The sequence below is a fragment of the Pezoporus wallicus genome, unplaced genomic scaffold (assembly GCF_028554395.1).
Source record: "Pezoporus wallicus isolate ANWC-B61680 ecotype Strahan unplaced genomic scaffold, APGP_CSIRO_Pwel_v1 contig_14159, whole genome shotgun sequence".
Taxonomy (NCBI): domain Eukaryota; kingdom Metazoa; phylum Chordata; class Aves; order Psittaciformes; family Psittacidae; genus Pezoporus; species Pezoporus wallicus.
Genome location: NW_026642380.1, coordinates 2,536 through 22,439, shown reverse-complemented (window position 1 = coordinate 22,439; position 19,904 = coordinate 2,536). Strand labels below are relative to the sequence as shown.

Below are 19,904 nucleotides of genomic sequence, written 5' to 3'. Positions count from 1 at the left end.
AATGTCTGTTTGGGTACTGGTACAAAACGACTTTCCAGCAATAAACATAACATTACATGTGGCTTAGGGAGGGGAAAACGTAACAGGAGAGCTTCCAGGGATATTTATAAGTTTCTCAAAGTAGTCCCATGTTTTGTTGGTTTTTCTAGGTAGCATTAATACAGCTTTGGTCAAGTAGTTTTGGTTCCTTGTTGTGCTTTAAAGCCCATAAAACCATTAAGGAGGCAGAGGGACTGTAGCAGCTCTGTGTTGTGAGCGGTGTTTTCCCTGTTGCCTTATTGACCATCTCTGTTCTTGTGCGCTCCAGGGTCAACAGCAGCCTATCCAGTGATGAGCTCCTCCTGGAAGACTTGGAGACAGAAGGAGAGCGGCAGCTGAAGAGCCTCCTTCACCAGCAGCTCGATACCACTGTCTCCATCGAGCAGTAAGTTCTGATCTGGCCCCTGGTGGGGCTGCAGAGGGGCCGGTGGGCAGACTCTGCCCATGCTAGGGCAGCAGCAGTGTTGCCTCACTGAGGCCTCCTCCTGCGTTTATGCAGGCTGTTGTTTGCCAAAACAGCTGTGTGAACCCTTCCTCCTTTGCTGGTCTCCTGCCAGGACACTCCAGCAGGAGATAAGCACTCCTTATCTCCTGGAGCAAGCACTGGTGGTAACTTCTTTTAACCATTAGGTGAAAAAGAACTAGTTTGCCGGGGCAGATGCAGGGATGAGTTTCTAGGCTGGCCTGCGTTTGCGAGGCATTTGGTGTTACAGCGTCGAGAGGTGCCTCCTGTCCATGTTGGGGCACCTTCTTGCCATGCGGGATCTTGTGGGCTTGGAAAGGGTCAGGAGGGTATGGAAACACAGCGTCTCTGTTTGGTGCCCAAGCATGGCTGGGGAGAGGCCAGCCCCTTCCTGTTCCCCTGGTTTCTCAGTGCTGTTGTGTTGGTTTGGGTTACAGATGCAAGTCAAAGCGGAGATGCTTTGCCCCTGCAGCTTTTTACAAGCCCTTTGGGGAAGAGGCTGCGGGGGCTCTGAGCCTGTCGCAGTTCCAGGCCCTGCAGGAGAACAACAAAGAAACTGCCTCTCTCCGGGAGCTGGGGCTCTCCGACTCAGAGATCCTGCTCTGGAAGAATCGGGCTTCAACAGCAAAGGTAGGCGTGCTCTGCTTGCATGTGAACGTGGTTATGTCCCTCTAACCCCATAGCATGTGGCACCCTGGTAGAAAACATAAGTCCTTTGTAAACTCACTGGCAAAGAATGGCTGCTGTATGTATGTGTTCTGTAAGCCAGCATGATCCCACATTTCTTTTGGTCTGTTTTCCTCGGTGGAATGGTCTGTGGTGGAAAGAAGAGTTGGTCCTTTGGGACACAGCAGAACTTGGCTGTATTCCTGCTTCTGCCTTGATGGTCTCAAGCAAATCATTTCACCTGTTTATACCTGTGTAAGAAGAATTTAAAGGCTGGAGGAGAAAAAGAAGGAAACAAAGCACCTTAGCCTCCTCCTTTCTGTATTCTGACACATCCCTGGATCCCATTGCTATCTTGGGATAGCTGTCCCCAGGGAGACTGTCCTCAGGGTTTTGCATACACTTCAAGGGACTTGAAACAGCCACATAAAAGTAGCAGCATAGAGCTGTTAGACCAAGTGTGTGATTGCAGTGATGTGCTCCTCTTTGGGTACAGTTTGTGGCCAAAGCAGATTTCTCCCATTCCCTTCCCTCCACCCTTTTCTTTCACGTTCCAGAGACAAGGGGCTTCTGGGCTCATCCAGGGTCAGCACTGGAATGTCCTGCTTTTAATGTAATAAAGCAGGACTTGGGCTGATCCTTGGCCCCGTCTTCCTGACCAGTAGCTGTGTGCAGGCAGATGCAGGCTGTGGTAGTCATGGGTTTGCCTCTCTCCAGCCGGCCATTACTTGCTTTGGTGTTTAAATGCCAGCCCAGCCCTGGTGTGGCCTGCATTAGAGCTTGGGTTAGAGAGTAGTGGTGTTAATTGAAGAATGAAAATGAATGTCAGCAGTAGCAGCTGTTGTGTTCAGTGTAGAATGAGTTCTGGGATGTTTAGAAATACAGATTAGCATGGAAAACAATACCCTGTCAGAAAGAACCAGCTGCGTTAGGGTACATCTGCAGCTCGTGAGAGAAGAATAATACTTGGAGGGAAAGCTCAAGCCAGGTAGCAATGTGCAGCTTTGTATGTGGAGGCTCTGAGTGAAAGATTCCAGGGAGCTGAAGCAGAGGGGACTTCGGATTGCCCATGGAGCCCTTGGTGCAGCACTGAGTGCTTCTGTTACTGTCAGCTGCTAAGTTGCAGCTCTTTTGAAAACAAAGTACTACAAATGATTCCCCACAATTGTTTTCTTCATATGAACAGCCTTTTGTGCCCTAGGGAAGCTGTGAAATAGTGAATGGGAGCTGGGCAGATGGGGGCCCATGCAGTCAGGCGGGAGAGGTACTTACGGGAAAGTCTTTGTTGGATTGTACAGGGAAAAAGCCTGGTTCTTGCCTGAGGCAGAAAGATCTGCACAGTAATTCTTGAACTGAATGTGAGGAAAGAAAATCATCTACAGCCCCATGGAGGCATGTTCTCTGGATTCTGATAGAGGTGGTTGTGGGAACAGCAGGTGGGTTATGTCTGTGAGCTTTGGCAGCGTGAGTCTGATGCATCTTAGCAGTGCCCTGGCCCTGTGCAGTGAGGTTTATTTATACAGGAATGCTGCTCATAGCCAGATTAGCTCTGAGTGCAGCAGCAACTGTGTGCCTTCTGGGGGCTGGTTCATGTGAACACCGAATCTCGGCAGGAATTTAGTTCTTAGCACAAACGTATCTTTGGGTGCCAAATGGAAGCTTATATAAGGTGTTCTCAGTGATGTCAAGATCATAGACCAAAAGCTTCTTGGGAAGTTCAGCTCAAGAATGCTATAGGCATGGCAAAAGAAATACCAAAGGGGGTTGTGCAGTTACTGCAGGTGGCCTTAGAAAACAGGTATAGCTGGCAGAGGGACACAGGCACCATGAGCGAGGCCAGGGAATGGAAAGCAGCACAGAAGTTGGGACAAAGGCTCTGTCTCTCGTGAACTGAGTCTTGCTGAGAGGTTGTATTTCTGTCCTACCCTTGCAGTGACCTGCTCTTTGGTTCCTAGTTGTAATCACTCCGGGGCTGGAGGATGGCTGGGTCTCTGAAAAGGAAGCATGTACTGTATCTAAGCAAAGCTGTTGCTTGTCTTCCAGGGCTCTGGGCTGGGAGCAGCCCCGGAGGCCACGCAGGACCGACTCCATGCCATCCAGGAGAAGATGGAAGAGCGTCAGCGCATCCTGGCTCTGCCACAGAGGTTTGCTGGCAGCAAGCAGCTGAGCCGGCGGGAGATGGAGATTGAAAATGCCCTCTTCCAGGGAACAGACCGGCACTCCTTCCTCCGAGCGCTCTACCACGAAGGTCTGTGGGCTCAAAGCTGTTCCTGCCTTTGTTCCAGCATGCAGAGCCAGGGAGGGTGTGGGAGTCCAACACATTTCTGTCTGGCCTTCTGTCCCTGAAGACATGGTTCTGTTTTGGCACTGTGTGGGAGGAGATATTTTCCTCTCTTACATGAGCAGACAGAGAGTGGGCTCTCTGAAGGGTTTAATATAGAGGCTTGTAAAGTCCATCTCTGTTTGGAAAGCCTGGATCTTGATGTGGTGCAGAGCCCAGCTCAGTATGTGGAAGAGCAGCTGGGGATATGCTTTGGCTGGGGCTAGAGATCATCCTTTCTCTCATTTAACTGCAGTCTAACAATGGTGGGAGGGAAGCAGAGGCACGGAGCAGGAAGGAGTAGGAGTGACCTGTTAAAGGCCAGTTGCCAAATAGAACTGGAGCCCAGCTGCCGATTCCCAATACCGTGTCTCTGGGATAACAGCATTTCTTGCCCTGGTGCTGTGGTCCCTGAGCAAGGTTGAGGTTTGTAGGCTGGGAGGTGCCCCTCTCACATCTGTCCTCATTTCCATTAAATAGATTAAAGGAGATACCATTGGTCAGTCCATGCCATGGACCTTCTTTAAACCCAGGAGCTTAATCTGATGTCCCTGGAAGTTTATATTCCACATAGTGGTGTAGAAAGGTAGCATGGCTTATCCTGGCCGTGCATGCAGGAGGAAAGTGTATTGAAGGAGTCAGGTTTTCCAGGTTCTTGGTGGTAGTCGCATTTCCATGTTTCTCCATTGTGGATTAGATGACACTCAGAAGAGGATAACAGATGTAAAGGACCCCATGGTTCATCTGGAGAGTGTTTACCAAGAGCTGCTAAGCAAGAAGCGCCCTGAAGAAGTCCAGCCTAGCAAGAGTGACACATGCTCATGCCCTAACCCGGCCCTGCAGGGGCCTGCAGCTGAGGAGTCATCGCTTCCAGGGCAGGAAGAGCAGGCAGAACAGGAAAGAAGTCCCAGCCTTCCTGCAGCAAAGCCCCACCAGCCCCCTCCAAGTCTTGTGGTTATCAAAGACCCTGTAGAGTTTGTCCCAGAAGAGGAGATCTGCAAGAACCGTCTCTCAGAGGAAGAACTCCGGAGTATTCCCCGCTTCTCGTCCTACAACCCTGGGGACCCCAGCAAGGTGTGTTGAGCTGGACCAGGATTTATTCTTCCTTGCTAGCGTGCCCTGAAGCTGCTTCAGCAGCCAAAGGCTCCTCTTTCCTGCTGCTTAGAGGGTGCTTGGTTGATCCTCCTGGCCAAGGGAGAGCAGCCTCCACTCTGGGAGGGAGGGAAGAGGACCTTTGGCTCTAGTGGCATGTCACCCAGCCTGGCAAAGAGCTGAACTTCAGCCCCCAGCCCCTCTTGGTGCTGGCATGTCACTGATTAAAAAGCTGTGACTTCACTCAGTGCTTAACTGGTAGCTGGAGCTTATTGTGCTTTATAAATAACGAGTTACCAGCACTTGGCACAAGCAGGCATGATGATGCCTTGAGTGCAGAGCTGCCTTTCTCCATACACCCACCTCTGTTCCAAACCCCACCGTTAGCATGTGGGTGAAGGACTCTGGGATGGCAGAGGGACTGAATTAATTCATACCTTTGAGATGTATGGACGTGGGACCAGGCTGGAAGGTGTCTGTTTGCATGGCACAGGCTGACTTATCCTTTGTGTCTCTGGAGCAGGTGCTGTACTTGAAGAATCTGGGCCCTCGAGTGACAATGAAGGACCTAGTGTCCTTATTTGCTCGGTTCCAGAAGGAGGACAGCCCACCGATCCAGTTCCGCCTCCTGAGTGGCCGCATGAGGGGTCAGGCTTTCCTCACCTTCCCTGGTGAGTCACTGCCTTGTGCCCTTCGGTTCCTCCCTGACGTGGGAAGGTGCCACATCTTCCTACAGGGCACTGGGCTGGTGCTAAACCTGCTCTCCAAGGAGAAGGAGGCTGCTTCTCCTTGATTCTTCTCCTTGATTGTACGAGGAGAAGGGTTGCAATCTGTTAATGTGCCTTATTTACACTGGGATGTCACTCTGGCTGGAGGGTCCCAGTGCTGCACTGTGTAATGGTGCAGGTTGAGGGTCTGTGAGCCAGGAACACCACATGTGTCTGTGCTGTGTAACCTGTGCCCGTTTGCTCTCTGATTGCAGATGTTCAGTCGGCACAGGACGCCATGCACTTGGTGAATGGGTACAAGCTGCAGGGGAAGCCACTGGTCATTGAATTTGGGAAAAGCAAAGGGCATTCACCAAAGGCTGACTCTGCCATCCCGTGCTCCTCTGCTGGAGAGAACCCTCCTGCCAAGTAGGGGATGGATAACTGCGAACCTCGTAGATTTGCATGTGCCATGAGAACTCCTTGGTTGTAACTGGGACAGCAAAGGACTGTTGGGAGTTAACATGGAGATCCATGAAATCTCAAAGTGGGGAAGGCAGAGAGCTGGGCACCAGGCTTTTCTTTGAGAGATGGGCACTGCCTTTAGACTATTGGGGTGTACTGGCTTTTCCCTCTTGTTCTACACGTCTGCCTTCTCAGCCCTTTGGCAAGGAGAGGGGAAGGAAGCCATGTAAATAAATGTATTTATTACACTGTTTCCTTAGGGTGTATTTATTCATCTTTCTCCTGTGCAAGTCTTCTAGAGCCAAGTGTGCTGTGCTCTGCAGGACTGTGTCAGCAGAGTTCAGTCCTGGCTTCTGTGCTGGGAGCTGGACTGGTACAGGCACTGGTGTTCCCTTGCAGCAGTATCTCAGAGCTGTCTCTCTCAGGGGTTTGGTGTGTCAGTGCTCCGCAAAGAACTACTGTGATTCTGTTGTCGTTCTGAGCAGAATTGGTTAAAGCAGCTCTTTCCTTTCATTTCTGGCCCCTGGTGCAGGGGAAGATACGTAGGTGTGATGGGCGTCATTGAATGCAGCTTCCTGAACCCAGCACACAACAAAGAGGCCATTGAAGAAGGCAAAGAGCATACCAGCAAGAGACCTGTGCCCAAGGCTGTTGCTTGAAGAGGGGTTTGACACAGCCTTTGTTCTGAGCACTGAGGTGTTTTGAGTCTGTTCGCTGTGAAGTAGCCTCACATTAGCCCAAAGACTGCAGTCCAGACAGGAGGTGGACCTCAGGGCAAAACCAGACCCTTAAACAGCAAAGCAAGTGGTAGGTTGCAGGCTGCTACCCCACACCATGGTTCGTCTTCTGTCCCTTGTTTGGGGTCTACTCTGAGGCCATAGGGAAGGTCTCAGTGAAATGCAGTTTGCTGGAAGGGAGCCCTGGCCAGAGCTAGTGGGTCTGTCCTGGGTATCTTCTTATCCTTCCCTTTTTGAGAAGGGTCTACAGGACTCAAATACTCCTTCATCCTCCTGCGTCCAGAGAATGGGAGCAGAGGGAGGAGTAGAAATCTGTGCTGAGTTGGTGTTTTGAAATCCTCCTGGTTCCTATGTATCAGTGTTAACACCTTCATGCCCCTGTGAGCTAAATGAATCTTCATGGGCACAGTTCTTCAGTGATCAGCCTGAACGGCAGCTGACATGACTGGGGGAGCGTTAAGCTCTGTGTGGCTGTGAATTGCTCTGTACAGAGGACATCTTTACCCCAGAGAAACCAGATCCCTTTTGGCTTCCAGCAGGGAAAAGAGGGAATTTCTCTGGGTAAGTCTCACGTTCTCTTTAACTTTTTTTTTTTTTTTTTTTTTTTGGGGGGGGGAAGTCGAGGTTTGATTTGTTCACTTACTTATTTACAACTTTCACCCCCTCCTCAAACCATCATTGCACATGGTCATGAGAGCGCAACGTGCGCTGCTCCCACACGGTGGCGCCACTTGCCTGGCTGTGTCCCGCACTGGTCCGTGCTGCCTGGCAATGGTCCTGCACCCCGGTTGTGCAGGGGATGGCCTGAAACAGGCAGTGGGGCTGGGTGAACCGGGACCCAGGGCCTTTGGGCTTCCTAGTTCTGCTACTGCCATGTCCCCGTAATGGTGGCTCCTTGTCTGAAACTGAGAGAGCATCAGGAGCATTATGCTATAGGGAGAGGCTGATGCCATGTGTTTCAGCAGCAATCCTCTGTGCTGGGGCAGCAAGAGCTTGGCCAGGAGGAGGATTGATGCTCACAGTCAAGGGGTTGGTAGTTTGCTATAGCTGCAGAAGGAATTGAGGTCTGAGGTTAGCTCTGTTGTGCACTGGGGGCACTCCGGCCTGCTCGCCCTCTATTTTTCTCCTTAAATTTCCTCCTTCTAACCCAGCAAGTCCAAGTTGACCATAAAAGAAGTACTGGAAAAGCATGAGGACCTGGTGAAAGCTTCATCCCCCAGGCCTGACTTGTCTCAGCCCCCCTACTGCCCAGTAGCTCAGCACATTAGAAGATTGGTGTGGTCCAGAGGAAGCTAGAAAAGCAAATGCCAAACTTAATAGCAGAAAAACAGGCTACAGATTTGAGTGTGTGTTTAAATTCATATATAGAAGCACAAAAGGCATAGACCAGGGATCCTTTGTGGCAGCTGGTACAAGTGGTGAAGCTCCCATTCAGCTCTTCCCTTTTGGGTGGAAGGCAAGACTTGACAGATCAAAGGTGGAGGAAGCCATGTGCGGTGGAGACAGAGAAGGAAGAGACTTGCAGGTCCTTAACACACAGGAACAGGAGGATCTAATGGAGTGGGAGAATGTGAGAATACCAACGGAGGATGTTTCTGTGGAACAGAAACCTGACTTCAGCAGAGTGGGATGTGCTCCAGTGCAAGGTAATGAATCTGTGGCTGTGCATCCCTGCTGGTTTGGGGAGTTCTGGAGACAGCAGGTCAGGGTGGGTTGAAAAGGAGTGACATTCCCCATAAAGAATGAGCTGGGATCTTGCTTTACTTATTAAACTGCCTTTATCTCAATCCATGCGCTTTCTTTTACCCTTCGGATCCTCTTCCCCCATCCCGCTGCGGGGAAGTGAATGGGTGGCTGTGAGGCTTAGTTGCCAGCTGGGGTTAAAGCACACCAGTCCTTTTTTGTGCCACTTGTGGGGTATGAAGTGCTTGAGATAAGGACAGATTTGACTGGAATGTGCTAGATTGAATTTATAGCTGTTATTGCTGGTCAGCTATTAATTGATGGGCTCCAATGCTTGCCATGGATGTTGCTTCCTTTCTGTATGTGAGTCTAGTGCTTGTAGTGGCTGCATTTTGCTTCTGTTTTTTGTTGTGGTGCCTATCATCTTACTGTGCTGTGGCTGGGAACACAGATAACAGCCATGGCCGTGTGCCTGGGCTGGCAGATGCCCAGGGCATCGCTGCTGAACTCGAGCGTGAACTGCGGTTCACACTGCGATGTGAACTCGAGTCAAAGGGACTGTGACCTGGGGATGAGACACCCCGAAGTGTCTGTGGCTGTGGTTATGTCCATGCTGCAGCAGGCATAATTCTAAAGGGATTGGGGCCCAAGGATGAGTCCATGCTGCAGAAGATACACCCTGAAGCGTCTGTGCCTGTGGATAAGTCTGTGCCACAGCAGGAATACCACTGAAGATACTGGGGCTCATAGATGAGGCTCTGCTTGGAGCACGTGCACCCTTAATGGACTGCGGTCTGTGGATAAACCCAAGCTGGAACAGGGGTCCACTGAATGTTAAACCTTATGGTCTGGTCCAAAGGGACCAGGAGTGGAGATAGCAATACCTTTAACTTGTTGTAACACGTTTGAACTGCATGTACCGGAACTACTGCAGCAGGAACCACCTGAACCAATGGAGGCCAAGCCTTACAAGAAGTAGAGCAAGTGCAGCAGTGACCCAACCTGAGCTGGCTTTGGTGCCCAGTGACCTCACATGAGCTCTAAGCACCTTCCTGCCGATGGGAAGTATTGAATGAATTCTTAGTTTGCTTTGCTTGCACTCATGGCTTTTGCTTTACCTGTTAAACTGCCTCAGCCACAAGGTTTCTTACTTCTACCCTTCTGATTCCTCTCCTCTATCCCACCTGGCAGAATGAGCAGGTGGCGATGTGGGGCTTAGCTGCTGGCCCAGGTTAAACAATGACCCTCCCATTTTAGATGGAGTGAGAAGTGCTGCCTGAAAACAGAGGTTCTGAAATGCCAACAGGGACAGGTGCTGCTCAGAGCTCGGAAGATGGAAAGCAAGACATGCCATGTTAACTGCTAAGCTGTGCAGCAGAAGCTGAAAGCAGAGCTGGTGAGATCCACAAAGGAGAAGGCTGGGCTGATGGGGAGACTCAAGGATACAGAGATGCACTTCAGGGTGCTGTGGGAGGCCCAGAGAGAGAAGCTATGAAGAGGCCAGGGTTGAGGGCTGGCTGATTGGCACTTGCTGTCATCCCTATGGCCTTGGGAACAGGGCAGGAGGCATTGCGGGCTCTTGGTCTCTTGCCCACAGTGTTATGGGGATGATCATTAATAAGCCCCTGGTTTCTTCACTTGTGCTCTAAGTCATCATTCTGATGGGGCAGGGGGTTCTCCTCACTCTCATCTGGTCCTACAGGACTGGCATGGCTCTTCTGCTCCCTATTGCTGGGGGCTGAGGTTCCAGCAATAGTGCTGGTTCAGGATCTGGACCCTTTCATTTGGGTAGCAGCCTTGACTCCATAGGTCTGACCAGCCCACACAGCAGCTAAACTGGGTCCCTGCCTGTGTTTTCCTCTTGTGTGCGTCTGTTTGTTTGTTAAATAATGTACCAACACAAGGTTCCTTGGACTAAATTTATCTTCCTGGGTAGTTATGGGAACAGTCATCGGCACCGTGACGCTGGGGCTTGCAGTCAGAGCTGCTGCAAGGCTCCGAGCCCAGCTTGAGTCACAGAATGAATCATAGAAGGGTTTGGGTTGGAAGGGACCTTAAAGCTCACCCAGTTCCAACCCCTACAGCAACAGGGACACCTTCCACTAGAGCAGGTTGCTCCAAGCCCTATCCAACCTGGCTTCTTTCCACAGATGCTGTCGTGTGTGGGAGCTTCACATTTAAGCTTTCTTTTTAGGCTTATTTTCTTAGACTCCTCTGTAGCCAGCAGCATGACCAGCCTTTTAACCTGGGAAATGAGGATGATGGGGTGCTTGGGGGAAGATGTGAGGTTGGAAAGCAGCCGGAGATGACACATGGGAATGATTGCACTCGGATCAGAAGATGCTGCAGCTCCCTGTCCTGCCTGCAGCACGGTTCATGGGATGAAACTAACGGCAAGTGCATATAGCTCAACAGTGTTCAAGCCTCTACTTGTGTCCAGCTCATAAGCATCCTGAATCAAACACTGTTTCCTACAGGTATAAAATGACTGCCTTAAAGGAGCTGAGAACCCCCTCTTACAGTCAACATTCCCTGTCCTTCCTGAAGTGCGTTCTTGCCTGGGCGGTGGGTACGGAAAAGAGGGTGCATTGGGGGTTCCTTTAACTCAAGCCCTTCATTTATCCTGGACAGTCACGAGACCATGCAACAGAACCAGCAGCTCAGGTGGCATCAGCAAGCGTGTGTTGTGTGCGTTGCCTGGACATCCGAGTTGAGCAATGCAGCCCTGGGGACAGAGCCCGCTGCATCCTGCGTGGGGAGGACTTTGCCATGTCCTTTCCCCATGGCTGGGCGCACAGCTTTCACTGTTGTCAGGGAGACAGTGTCCATACAACCCTGTGTTTTCTGCTGTCCCTGGCTCTGCTGCTCCCTGTTTCCTGTCTGGATGAATCCTGTTCCATTTTCAGCTCGTGGTTTGAGGTCTGGGAGCTGTTTCTGTGGCCTCTCTTGACACTCTCAGATTGTGTTGTTTACTGTGTGTTCAGGGCAGTGCTATGGGTGGTAACACTTGAGCTTGAAGGCAGCTCCCTTATCTCCCTCCATTCATGGTTTGAAGGGAGCATTTCCTGCCTCCATTCATGTTTGGCTTTTTGCTGTTGACTTCTCGCCCCCTGGGCCTCAAACCTCAGGACTATGCCCTTAATCTTCACGTTTCATTTTCAGTAGAGCTGTTGAGGAGATTGACTGTGCACCAGAATATCACAGTGAGGGAAAGCGTTCCTTCCCTAACATTTGGGATGTTTGCATTAGTCTTTACGGCTGCATGAAATATGGCTTCGGAGGTGCTCCTGGGAGGCTGTCATGCTTCTCGTCATGTAGGAGATTTTATCCCAAAAGCCAGTCATCCTTCGAAGCATCCACGCTGGGTAGGGGAAGAGACAGACCTTTATTTTCTTCTGCAAAGCTGCTTCTAAAGCAGGAAATGTCCACACCTCCTTCAGGCTTGATCCCAGCGTTCTTCACAGCACGTATGTGTTGAGCTAGTAATCTCAGCTGCCGCTGCTCCTCTTTGCATCTTGTTTGGTCCACCCCATTGTAACTCACTCTGAACTTTATCCCTAATACTACTTGACCCTATTGGTTTTAGCAGGTTGTTCACAGACATCCCCAGTGTTTGCCACGTCACGTGCGGAGCCCTCGGGCCAGACCCCATCTCCATGAGGGAGCTGTGGCACCACTCGCACAACTCAGAGCTCCTCCTGGTTAATTCCTGCCACCTGAGGAAGGGAGAACGTGTCCACATGATGAACGGGAAGCAGGCGTTAGCAATAGGAATGGGCTTTGCTGAATGAGGAGGTGGTGAGCAAAGGGCAGCTTTGATGCAAGCATCAGTTGGTAGAGATGTGTGAGCCTGGGGAAGCTTGTGAACAGTTCATACTCTCACCTTTCTGTGTCTTGCATTACCAGCAAGGCAATGGATATGCTCCTTGGAGCAGTACGTGCATCTTCTGACATTTGTTGAGCTGATTTGTTTTCCTCAGTGTGAAGAAATAACACACAAAGTGGTTCTGTGGTGGAGCATTTCCTAAAGGGAGGCAACTTGGCAAACAGAGCAGGTATTAATTTACCTTCGATAAGCTGGTATTAACGTCTTGTGGGTTTGAAACCTGGCACTTCTCTCCTGCATCTCTCAAAGCTTACTTAACAGTGCCCATGCCAGAAGGTTGATGCCATAGTGGTCTGGGGGGGTTTAAGTTGCATGGTGAACATAAATACTTACTGCAGGTGGGAAGGTCAGAAAAGCATCTCAAAGATAAGGCAGTTTAGTAAAGCTTTCCCCTCCTCTTGTGTCCTCCCTGTCGGTGCTGTGCTGTGCACCATGGTGTACTGGGGCTGTAGCTGTAGAAACCCAACCTGCCCTGCCCTTGCTTCCCAGCACTGAGAGAGGTGTGAGGAGCTGGGGAAGAGCAGCTCCACATTTCCCCTTGCACTCACACTGCCATGGGCAGCGCAGCTCTTTTCATCCCACTCGTGAGCTGGGAGTGCTGTGTTTGGTGGGCAGACTCCCTTTGCTTTGCAAAGTTCTCCCATGGGAAAGGGCAGCTGTGTTGAGGATAAACTTGTCTCTGTGCAAGTCCTGGCTGCCTTTACAGTGTGTTTTGCCCTGGTTATTAATTCTTTCCCCCCTAAGGCTTTTACTCAACCACAAGCACTCGGATGATCTTAACTGCATCTGCCTGTGACCTGTGTGGTAAAACTGACCCACTTTCAATGCAGATTTACTAGCCAGAAAACAGCCCATGGGGCTTATGCGGGATGCTGGTGACCCTAGCGCATCTGGAGAGGGGATGTTTTGGGAAGGAGGCCATAACTTACAACAAGACCCTTGTTTGCGAGCAAGCCCTGGGATGTCAGCTACAGGGACAGGTCTCCCATGGGCTGGGAAGAGCAGGTGGCATGCTTCCAATGAGGAAGCATTCAGTCATGGGGGATATCAGAAGTTAATTGTCCCCTCGCCTTCCCATGCTCTGTAGGATGTGGTGCCTGGCCTCTACGCAGCCAGGGGAAAATCCAAAGGCAAAGAGCAGCATCTTTGCTCCTGAAAGAGTGCTGGAATAGCTCAAAGGGCACAGCATCATCGTGATCATGGAGCCAGCAATGGCTGCGGGCTGCCCTTAGCTCTGTGATGCCTGGGTTTCACTATGCCTTGGGAAGCACTGAAGGCTGGAATTGCTCTCACCTGCTACAAAAGGAAAGGGCTAAAAATTCAGGTGATAAAACCGCATCTGTTGAAGCAATGCTGAGAGCCCCTGCCAGGTATAGCCAATGGTGTGGGACTTCGCTCCAGGGACCCGCGAAACCCGGACCCAGAACACAGCTCTTTTAGGAAAGCGAGTTCGAGGCAACCACGCTGTTCGTGACGTGGGACTTGTCCTGCTCTGAGCCATTTTTAGCAGGCTGGACACCCCAGAAGCAGAGGGTGTTGTGAGTTCTGTGAACAAAGGCACCTGCCTCGAGGAGAGATTACATCTGCGGTGTGGGAAAAGCTTCCTCAAACACAGCCTTCCTCTGCAATCCTGAGTGGGGATAAGCAGCGAGCCCAGAGACGGTGAAGCCTCCCTGGTTGCTCTGCATACAGGGTGACTTGTTGCTTCTTCCAGACCCCTGGCACACAGCAGAGAGCTTGGGTGGGTGCTGTTTCGGCATCAATTGGCAGGGGAGGTGCTGAGAGTGCAGGACAATTTGTCTTCAATCCTCCAGGCCAGTTCTCCAGGGTTAGAGTCTGGTTTCACCAATATTTCTGTAAGATCCCTGGAAGAGTTGATGTTCACACCACTATAAAAGCATGTCCTGCTGATAAAGCTTGTTTTGCTTGCTGAATCAGTGTAGGTTCTACTGATAAAGCCTGCTCTCACTGCTACAGATTGCACGCGTGTTAGTTGGCTGAGATTGCTAATCTGGAGCTCCTCTAGCATCGATTAGACTCAAAGTACAGAGAAAACCAGCTGTGATGTTAATGTGATGCCTGCAACCTCTGTGTCCTCTTCACAGGTATCACCATTTTCCAAGGTAAATGCTTTTTGTAACTCTCCTGATAGATTCCCAAGCTGTCCATCAAACCCAGCCAGGAAGGTGCTTTCCAGCAATCTCAGCTGGTGAACAGAAAGGGGCCATGGAGCTTATCCTGCCTTGTTTCCCTCATCTTTCTTTAAAGACCCTTTAAAGCACCTTTAAGCAGCTCTCTTCCAGGAGGCTATAGCAAGCCATGAGTTTGTGCACAGGCTTCTCCTACAACTGAAGGTGTTTTCCAACAGCTACTACTGGTTTCTCACTACCCCTCACCTCCATTGCAACATCTCCCACTAAAGCCAGAAGAGCCAGGCACTGTCTCATGGCAATACCCAGTCTGTGTGACCCCACATGGGCCATCCCCAAGGCTGTGGGAGGGCAGGAAGCCTTTGGAGGTCAAATGTGAGTGCAATTGCTCTGAAGTGAAACCATGAGGGTGTTTCCTGGGCTTACAGCATGGTCAGCAGCAGGGACACTAGGGGCATGGCTGGGGTGGGGAATACATCTCCCATTCCCAGCAGCAGTCCATGACTGTTGCTTAGCCCAGGCTGGGAGTCAGGGTTTGCAGTGCCTGAGAGCAGCCCTTCCCCATAGCACATCCCCTGCTGCTCCTGGAAAGGCTGCTGTAATGTCAGGGTGGGAAGGGTTTGTCCTCTTCCACACCAGCCCTGGCTTGCCAAGGGGCTGGGAGGCTCCAGCATGGCACAGGAGGAGGCTGGGAGTGTGCTGTGGATGGGAGGAGGTTGGAGGAATGTGGAAGCCCTTCCAAGTGCCTCAGCCCATCAGGAACTTGGCCTGAATTTTCTTCCCCCCTCCTGCCTCTCCTATCTGAGCCCTTCCTGGGGGCTGTGAGCAGAGATGGGCTCACCCAGCACCCTGCCTGATACTCCCCTGCAGGGATTACTTGCTGCTGCTTCAGATGAGCTGTGCTAGGCAGGGATGAGAGGCAGGTCAGGGATGCCAGAATCAGCTGAACTCTGCTTGCCAGGAGGGCTCCAGGGGGAAGATAGGGACACGTTTGTGTTTTATTGCCCCTTTCTTCATCTGAGGCACCATCCAGAGCAAGAAGAGAGAGGAAGGACTCATTTCCTTATGACAAGGGATGAGTCACTGCAGCCTGACCCTCCAGCGGGGGGCTGCAAGTCCCCCATGCTGTCCTGCGAGGTAAGGGGAGCGCATCATTCCCCACCCAGCCTCTGGCAGCCCATCCACTTGCATCCCGTTTCCCTGCAGGAAAACCTGGAGCACCCTCAGCTTTTCCTACTGAGTGAGGGACAAGAGGTGATGAGGAGCTGGCTCTGTGCACACTGGCTGTCTTGGCTCCATTGCTTTGCTCATGCTCGCTGCCCTCTCTGGCCTTGGGCTGGGCCACATCCAGCCTGCCCTCGAGGACCCGGCTTATCAATAACTGGGAACGTGGCTATTGCCAGAGGCAGAGATAACCACCACCACTGCACTCGTGCACCCAGTGTCCTTCCCTTCCCCATCCTCTGCTCCTGCATCTTCAGATGTGTTCAAGTTAAAGGCCAGGAATGCTGGAGGGGGGAATTTCAGGGGAAATTTACCTGAGCTCAGCCATGCTTAATGCAGGGGCTCCCCTTGGCAGGGCTGGAGGCATGGGAGGCTGGGGAAGGGTTCATCCCCATCAGAGTGTGATGCTCATCAGCTCCTCTCTGGCTGAAGCCGGTGTGCAGCACCCGTGGAACAGGGATCTGGTGTGGAACAGGGGTCTGGTGTTGCACAGGTGAGAAAGAAACCTGAGGGGCTGTTGGGGACATCAGGGGCTTCTTTCCCTGTGCTCATCTGTCCAAACCATGGGTGCTTCTGTACCCAAGCACTTGCTCTGCCTCTCCTTGCCTATACCTGCAAGGGTACGGGTGGGGGGTAAGCCATGCAAAAGCTGACTCCTCTAAACCCATAGATCTTCCCTTCTGCTGCGTGAATGAAAGAGTTAACAAACCCAGCTGCAATCAGACTCTGACCCAAGCATCTCAAATGCCCCTTTGTTTAATTAGCAGAGCCCCTGCCCTCAGACACAGGCAGCGCTGTGTGGCCCCACAGCCCGGGGTGGGAGGCGAGGGACGGGGACGTGGCGCCCAGGAATTCCTCCTCTTCGGAGGCGTGATCTCTTGTACCAACTCTTTGCTCGCCTCCTCTCTGCATCAGCTGTGTAGAAACAACAGATTGATGGCTGAAGGACTTCAGTGAACCTGGGCCGTCTCCCGGGGGGCTGCAGACCCTTTGCAGCCTTCCATCCTCTGCACACAGGGCAGCAGTAAGTGACTCAGCTGGTCCATGGCTGATGCTGTGTGCCTTGGCCATGCAAAGGGGGTGACTGGCCTTTGCCTTGAAATCCACCCTGTTCCCCTCTAGTGAGTGAGGATGGGTCCCTGGGCAGCCCCTTGCTTGGTGAGGAGGGGAGAAAGCATGACTTGACATAATCTGGAGCGGGTTAACCCCACAGCAAAGATGATTTCACTGGTGCAAGGGTAACAGTGGTGACGTCTGAGCGGGGAACATCCTGCTCCCTGTGACCTAATCTAAATTACTTTATGAGGGGACAGCAGGTAGACCAAAGCCTCCTGCTTCCTGGGGAACAGGGAGCCAGGGCAAGGGGGTCCCTGTGTGCCCTGTGCTGTGATGTGGCAGCACAGGGTTGTGTGGAGCAGTCCTGACCCCTGTCTGCCCTTGCCGTGTGCCTTACCAATGTCTCACTTTTCCTCTTCAGAACAGCTCTTGCAGGGACCCCTGGGTTCAGGACCTGCCTGTGAGACCCATCCACACTGGGTTGAGGTGCTCAGTCTCTGCCCTGGCCAGCGGCTGCCTCTGGTGCTTGGGACTATGCTATCTCCTGGGTGCCGGTGCTCGCAGCATCCTGGGATGGAGATGTGGTGATTCCAGGGCTCTCCCCATCGCCTGGGGACCACATGCACCCCAGGGCAGCAAATCCCCCTGTGGGCACCTCACACCCAATGATACCTGCACACTGAGAAGCAGCGGGACTGGCAGGGGGACATTGCCTGCTATTAGCCCACTTGTCCCTGCTGGCACCCTCACCATGGTGGCAACCTCCCAGCACAGTGCCCAGGTACAAACCACGCAGGGGAGGGATCCCCCCACCCCAACAGCATTCCCACCTACCTGGGCTCCTGGGTGGCAAAGCCATGGGACTGGGGGGTGACACCACAGATCAGAGCAAGGGGTGCCCTGTACACTATAGGATGTGGCCCTTGCCAGTGCCCACCCTGAGGGGGGAGCTGCCAGGGCTGCTCGGTGCTGCAGGAAAGCTCAGCCACAGCCTGGCTGGAAACACAGATTTATTGAGACATCAGTTTGCAATCAGCACTCGACCCCCACAGCAGTGACTCCGGAGGCGTGCAGACACCCTGGCCCCACTGTGATACCTGGTCCCCGTGGTCCCTTGGGGTACAAGCCCACCCATTCCCATCCAAGCAGGCTCAGTGGGGCTGCAGGATGGGGTCTGCTGTGCCAGGGTCTGCCTGCAGGCTGGCAGCATGGAGAGGGGAACAGAAGCTGGATTGAGGGTCCTTCACCAATGTAAGCCTCTAGCTGGGAGCTCTGAGCAGTCACAAGGCTCTCCAGATCCCCAGAGTCAAACCCCGCAATCACTGGGGATGCTGCTGTGTCCTCTCTTACCACGCTGCTTTGGTGCCAGCCCAGATGCTTTGGAGAGCCAGGAGAGGTGCCAGCCCCGTTCCCCGCTGCAGCCCTTATTACACGTATCCCGTCAGGTTGTAGGAGCTGAGCTCGCTCTTGGTCTTCTGTGTGTGGCTGGCGGAGGGCCGGCAGCTCTTGCCCACCAGCAGCCGGGGCTGGTAGGTGTTTGCATATGTGGCCGTGGTGTCCCGTGCAGGGCAGGAGGTGCAGAGGATGAAGCCACCGACGAGGGAGAGGAGGGAGGAGATGATGCCCAGGTAAAGCGCCTCCCCGAGCTCGAACTTCATGCTGTCGGGGATGACGGGGTTGCGGAAATCCCGCAGCACCACGTGGATGTTCCACACCAGCGGGATGAAGCAGAGCAGCCCCCCGAGCACAAAGACTGCACCGCCCGCCACCGCCACCCGGTCCTTGGCCGGTGAGCCCTGGCTGAAGACAGTGCACCTCATGCCCACGATGGTGAGGACGCAGGCGAGGGAGGACACGGCGCAGGAGCTCACCATCAGGGCTTGTGCCGCCTGGATGTCGGCGGGCAGGTTGAGCAGCGAGCTGTAGATGTCGCACTGGGTGATGCCCGTGCTGTACGTGGCACACTCCATCCACAGCCCCTTGGTGAAGCTCACGGCTGTCACGATGCTGGCGCCGACGTAGGAGCTGGTCTTCCAGCTGGGCAGCAGCGTGGCCACCAGCGTGCCGATATAGCCCAGGAAGGCCACGGCGTAGCCCAGCAGCTGAAGTCCCATGGAGACCATGACGGGGGCTGGCTGTCACCTCCCCAGGCTCGCAGCTCCTCTCTCCGTGTGTGCTCAGCTCCCCATGGCCCCGCTGGCTGTGCCGCAGCTCTGGGGGGCTCTGCTTTTGTGGGTGGGAGGCGAGGGGAGGTTACCTGCAGGAGTGGAGAGCGATCCCTCCCCGATTAACGATTGACCCAAGCCTGCGGAGGAGCGCCAAGCGCCCTTTCATCTCCCTATCTCCCAGCCAGACTTCAGAGGCTGGGCAGTGCTGCCTGGGAAGGACGCCAAAGCCCTCCCTTGCGCCAGGGCTGCGGGCAGGGATGGAGGGCTGGGTGCTGGTGGGGAGAAAGTGCCCACTTCCTCCCTGGGGGTGCCTCGTCTCCTGTGATGTCCTGAGCTAAGGAAGCTCCACTATGGTTATTGCCCTTCCCATGCCACTGAGGACAACGATGAGGAGGGATGCACGTGACAGTGACGCCAGTGTCCCCAGGAGAGCCCGGAGGTCCCTTTAGGACAGAATTACATCAGGGCAGAGCACGCTGTCAGTGCCTCAGGGATGCTTCCCCTGGCCAAGCAGGGCGACCTGTCCCTCGGTGGGGTGATGACCACACTGGGGAGCAGCTCGTGCTCGCTGCCACCAGTGGGGCTCCTCTCCTGCCCGCAGCGCTGGGTGTGGAGGGGGGTTGGTTGGCAGCGGCAGTGCGGTGGGGTGGTTTGTTTTCCTTCTGCCTGCTTTCTAAATTCCCCCTCCCACAGCCTATTGCGAAACCGGACTGAGCCCAAAACACTCCAGTGTGGCAACACTGCCCTGGGAACGGTCCCGGATGCGAGTGCCACCACCCCCCTGTACCGCACTCCTGTCCCTGTGTCCCCCCCCGGCACCTCAAATGCTTCATACCAGCGCTTCCCAACTTTCTGCCTCCTTTCCTATGTGCTAACCAAGACCTCCCGCTCCACATCAGGGGTGCTGTGGTACTTACAGAGGTGGCTGATGACACAGAGCAGGAGCTAGGGTGGCCAGGGATCACCCTAGCAAGAACCAGAGGCATTCGATCAGGGCAGGGTGAGCACCCAGAGCCCCGTCCCTCGGGATCAGGGGTTGCGAGTTGTTTAGCGACGGCTTTGCAAAATCCATCTGCAAATCTCCGCCTGGATCAGAGGCTTACTGCACCTCAGCATTAAACCCTTTCGGCATCGGGAAGGGAGTTGCAATGCCTCGTTTTTCTTGTTTGTTAATTATCACAGCAGGCTTGTCCAAGTGGTTCAGGGCTGTGGCTTACTGTCACCTTGGTGGCTGATGGGTGACCACAT

The 19,904-nt window shown here is 53.2% G+C and overlaps 2 protein-coding genes across 2 annotated transcripts in view; one reads left to right on the top strand and one right to left on the bottom strand.

The window, feature by feature from the left end:
• The window catches only part of RBM41 (RNA binding motif protein 41), a 65,961-nt gene extending 59,959 nt beyond the window's left edge, over positions 1-6,002 (top strand). Inside the window, exons 3-8 of the mRNA XM_057429617.1 lie at positions 308-424; positions 940-1,132; positions 3,212-3,416; positions 4,186-4,562; positions 5,104-5,251; positions 5,563-6,002. Of these exons, the coding sequence (XP_057285600.1) occupies positions 308-424; positions 940-1,132; positions 3,212-3,416; positions 4,186-4,562; positions 5,104-5,251; positions 5,563-5,720 (1,198 nt within the window). The 3' untranslated portion in view covers positions 5,721-6,002. The remainder of the gene's footprint in view (positions 1-307; positions 425-939; positions 1,133-3,211; positions 3,417-4,185; positions 4,563-5,103; positions 5,252-5,562) is intronic.
• An 11,520-nt stretch (positions 6,003-17,522) lies between these two features.
• Positions 17,523-19,117, bottom strand: CLDN2 (claudin 2). The gene has a single exon (XM_057429589.1). It carries the CDS (start codon positions 18,609-18,611, stop codon positions 17,916-17,918), a length of 696 nt encoding a protein of 231 aa, XP_057285572.1. The 5' UTR covers positions 18,612-19,117; the 3' UTR covers positions 17,523-17,915.
• Between the last annotated feature and the right edge of the window lie 787 nt (positions 19,118-19,904).

Bases quoted from the DNA above. Each gene is read 5' to 3' on its own strand.
- CLDN2 (XM_057429589.1), bottom strand. From the start codon at position 18,611: ATGGTCTCCATGGGACTTCAGCTGCTGGGCTACGCCGTGGCCTTCCTG.